The 4,389-nt window shown below is 51.2% G+C and overlaps 1 protein-coding gene across 1 annotated transcript; it reads left to right on the top strand.

The window, feature by feature from the left end:
• The first annotated feature begins 323 nt into the window (after window positions 1–323).
• On the top strand, window positions 324–3,978 carry LOC101565716 (cytochrome c oxidase subunit 8A, mitochondrial). The gene is made up of 2 exons (XM_004643778.2): window positions 324–550; window positions 3,674–3,978. Exons 1-2 carry the CDS (start codon window positions 437–439, stop codon window positions 3,767–3,769), a joined length of 210 nt encoding a protein of 69 aa, XP_004643835.1. The 5' UTR covers window positions 324–436; the 3' UTR covers window positions 3,770–3,978.
• Window positions 3,979–4,389: the final 411 nt, after the last annotated feature.

The following is a 4,389-nucleotide window of genomic DNA, read 5'->3' as shown; positions in this document are numbered from 1 at the left end:
CCGTTAGGCATGGAGACGAGTTGGAAAGCGTATAACGGGTGAAAAGAGTTCATTGGGGCAATAGTAGAGGTCAGAAATGACTGTATAGTGAAGGATAAGATTGGAGAGAAGAATGACCAACCAACCTTAGACTTTTCGGTTGTATGATGGGTGGACATAGATGTCATCCACCAACATTGGCCGTTTTGAAGGCGGGGCATAACCAAGAGAACGCCTTTCTCGGCCGGGGCCAGGTAGGGTGGCCTCGATTGGCTGGCTTGAAGAACGCGCCCAATCCAGCCAGGGGCGGGCCGGAGGCGTCCTTGCGTCGTTTCCGAGAGACTTCCGGGCCGAAGTTTCCCAGCCTGCCGAGCTCTAGAACTTCCTGCGGGTACAGCCATCTTGCCTTGACCTTGCGCTGCGGCCGGCCGTGCGTGGTGGTCTGGTCCGTGCCGTCATGTCGTTCTTGACACCGCTGCTGCTGAGGGGTCTGACAGGCCCGGCGCGGAGGCTCCCCGTGCCGCGTGCCCAGGTGCACTCCAAGCCGCCGCGGGAGCAGCTCGGGACCATGGTGAGGACTGTTGGACGGCCCCGAGCGCCCTGCACCTCCGGAGACGGAGACGCAGCGAGGCCGGGCAGCAGGGCTACTCCGGGCCTGCCTGGAGGGCGCGGGCCGGGGGAGAGCCTTACGTACCTTCCCGAAGCTCCAGGATTGGGGTGTCACGCTTAGTCGCCGTGCGGTTTATTGAGCGCGAAGCCTTTTGTCTCCCGCCCTTGGTTTACCCTTCACTAGGGAATGGTTGAGGACGGTCGGTGACAAGAGTGGTGCTTACCGCTGCTTAGGATTAGTAGGAAGGGGGCAAGAAGACCCGACAGGTCCTTGTGATTCTCACAAGTGGAGGCGCGTTTAGCTTTTAATGACAACTCTCATTTATTCGAAGCTTATGTAGATAGGCCTCAGTGGCAGAGCTTGATCCTGAACGCGAATCTTCAGAATCCAGGTTCCAGGGCTTTGGGTTAGGAGCAGAGTCAGAGAGCGCTGCGACTGGGGAGAGTCAGGCGCAGCACCTGCCTGTTTGCCCAGCTATGAAGGAGGCTGAGGCAGGAGGATTGCAAGTTTGAGAGACTAGCATGGACAACTTAGCAAGAGTCTTGTCTCAAACTAAACAGGGCTGAGGATGGAGCTCAGTGTGATGGCCCCAGGGATTAGTCCCCAGTACTGCCAAAAGAAAAAAGGTTGGGGTGTTATTTAGTGGTAGGGTCTTTGCTTAGCACAAATGGGAGGCCCTGGATTCAGTCCTCAGCAGTGCAGAAACAAAGCAGAAAAGGAGCTTACGGTGTAGCTCAGTGTAGAGCACCCGCTTTGCTTACATGACACCCTGGGTTTGATCCCCAGCACTGCAGAACAGAAAAATAATGATAACCACGACCATCAACACATGCTTTGCCAAGTTCCTGCTGGGACTGCTGTGCAGGTCGCATTCAGGCCTGTCTGTGACCCTGAGGAGAAGGTGGTTATCTCCATTTCACGGTGAGGTGAAGTGAGTTTTTTGTTTTTTGGTCTTTTTGAGACAGGGTCTTGATATGCAGTTCAGGCTAGCCTTAAGCTCACTTTGTAGCCCAGGCTGGTCTCGAGCTTGTAGCGATCCTCCTGCCTCAGCCTCCCAAGTGCTGGGATTACAGGCATGTGCCAGCACACCCAGCCGAAGTGAGATTTAGGGGCACACTTAAGTGGCAAAGAGGGGTGGGGAGATAGCTCAGTTGAATAGGTGCTTCCCTGGCAAGCTCAAGGTCCTGAGTTCAATCCCCGGTACCTAAAAAAAAAAAAAAAATTTAAATGGCAAGGAGAGAATTGGAAGGCAAGGCTAACTTCCTCAACTTGCTCTATGATTGTAAAGTACTCAGGAGAAGCATAGTATTGGCTATGAAAAGTCATCCCTTGTTCCAGAGTTTGACTTTAGTGCTGGAGCGGGTACAGAAGGGTCTTTTTGTTTTGTTTTTGTAATGTTTGTGTTGAATCTAGGGCCTCTTGCAGGTAGGCAAGTGCTCCACTGGTGAGTTATAGCTCTAGTCCTTTTTCAGAATAATTATTTTTACTCATACTGGGGATTAAACCGAGAGCCTTTATATAAGCTACATCCCCAACCCTTTTTTTGTATTTTCTGGCAGGGTCCTGGGGTGGGATTTGAATTTCTAGCCCTTTTGGCTCAGCCTCCCAAACTGCTGAATTACAAGCATGTGCTATTGTGTGCAGTTTTTATTATTTTTAAAATTTATTATTTTTTTGAACAATACTGGGACTTGAACCCAGGACCTTTGCACTGAGCTGCATCTCCAACCCTTCAGTTCTTGTTTGTTGGTTTTGGTGTTTTTTAAGGAAAAATTTGTGATTTGGTTTGGTTTTGGAGACAGGGTCTCCTAAGTAGCTCAGGATGGCCCTGAATGCGGTCCTCCTCCCTCCGCCTCCCAGGAGCTGGGATTACAGGTGTGTGCCATCATGCCCAGCTCCCTTTTACAATTTTTTTTTTTAATGTATATTTGGTACAGGCTCTCGCTATGCAGCGCAGACTCATAGCAATCTTCCTGTTTCAGCCTCCCTAATGCTGGGATTACAGGTGGGTGGGGTTGGGACAGCATGCAGTGTCAGGGATGGAACCCAAATCCTTGTGCTTGCCAGGTGGGCACTAAGACTGCTGAGCTATCTCTCTGGCTGTGATTTTTTATTTTTGATAATGTCATGCTAAGTTGCTCTGGCTGGCCTTGAACTTCCTGCTTTCCTGCTTCAGCCTCCAGAGTTTGTTGAAATTTGTGGGATGTGCCAGCACCTACTACAAAAGAGAGATTTTAAGATGAAGGGAGATCTGGTTTTAAAGCTACTGACCTAGGCAGGGTTTCTAAGTCCCAACATTCCAACTTGAAAACAGGTTTGTTTGGTGTTTTTTTTTTGTTGTTGTTGATTTGTTTTGTTTTTTGTATTTTATGGAAGAGTCTACAGGGTGTTCAGGGTCTCACTACTAGATTGGACTCATAGTGATCCGCCTGTTTACAGCCTCCCAAGAGCTGGGATTACAGGTGTGCACCACCACGTCCAGTCTCAATTGCAGTCACCATCTCAGTGCGCCCCAGGGGCAGGGCCAGCATGGCAGGCCCAGAGATAGAACCCCCGGCCCCTGCATATACTTGCAGGCGCTTTAATCCGCTGAGCTATTTGGCCAGCCCTCGAAAAGAGGTTTAAATATTTACCATGTAATTTCTGCCTAGATCCTACACTATGGTACCCCAGCTTTCAGACTCTTGTCCCCATCCCTGTAACTGATTGCTACATCGAGGCTGAGAGATCCTTGGTTCAGTGATGTCACCTCCATTGTTTTATGTATGGCAGGATCTTGCGCTGTAGCTCAGGCTGGCCTTGAACTCCAGATGGTCCTCTTGCCTCAGTTGGGATTACAAGGCTGTGGTCCCAAGTCCAGTGGATGCACCCTCTTTAGAGTATACGTTTTATTGTTTTTGTGCTGAAGGTAGACCCCAGAGCTTACACTGCTGGACACCTGCTCATACATGTGGGTTTCCTTTAATGTAGGGATGTTGCGCTGTGGCTCCCTGAACGTGACTTTCCACAGCCCATCGAAGTACACAGACTTTGGAGTGCCTAGGGATGCTTACACTGAGGAATCCTTCCTTGTGCTCTGTGTAGGATGTCGCCATTGGGCTTACTTCCTGCTTCCTGTGCTTCCTCCTGCCGGCGGGCTGGGTCCTGTCACACCTGGAGAGCTACAAGAAGCGGGAGTGAAGGGGGCTGTCCTTTCCCCTGTAACCTGACCACCCTGCCAGCCATCCGGATCATGTCTCCTGCATTCCAGGCCGGCTGCCCCGGATCATGTCATTGGTCACCTCTTCTGCAATCATGACCTCTCAGTATCTTCACCATGACATCTGGGACCACAGATCAGCCCTGCTCATTGGGGTCCGCCCTGCAACAATAAAGTCTATTTAAACCTTGTCTGCTGTGTCCACACATGAGTTAAGAACAGTTCTGGTTGGCGGGATAGTGAGCAAGGCCTGGCTTCCTGCAGGTCCTGGTACCTGTGGTAGGTTGTGTGTGCCCCAGCTTAACTTCTTGCATGTTTCCTGCATTTAAGTGGTTTTGGAGCCACATGGTGGTGCATGCCTGTAATCCCAGCTCCTTGGGAGGCTGAGGCAGGAGGATGGGAAGTATGAGCCTAGCCGAGGCAGCTTAGTGAGACCCTGTCTCAAAAAGTAAAAAGGGGGCTGGGGAGATAGCAGTCTGAGCGTCTGCCTGCCCATGCCATGTGGCCCTCATGCCGTGTCAGCCACCAGCGCTGGGTGTGGTGGTGCATGCCTGTAATTCCAGTGCTGGGGAAGCTGAGGAGGATCACTGCAAGTCAGTGT

Source organism: Octodon degus, unplaced genomic scaffold, assembly GCF_000260255.1.
Source record: "Octodon degus isolate 3935 unplaced genomic scaffold, OctDeg1.0 scaffold00184, whole genome shotgun sequence".
Classification (NCBI taxonomy): Eukaryota; Metazoa; Chordata; class Mammalia; order Rodentia; family Octodontidae; genus Octodon; species Octodon degus.
Note: the sequence above shows the minus strand (reverse complement) of the source record. Positions and strands in the feature narration are given on the sequence as shown.

Excerpts from the sequence above, each read along its gene's own strand:
- LOC101565716 (XM_004643778.2), top strand. The coding sequence starts at position 437 with ATGTCGTTCTTGACACCGCTGCTGCTGAGGGGTCTGACAGGCCCGGCG. Across the intron at positions 551-3,673 it reads GGGAGCAGCTCGGGACCATG|GATGTCGCCATTGGGCTTAC; the intron begins GTGAGGACTGTT and ends TGCTCTGTGTAG.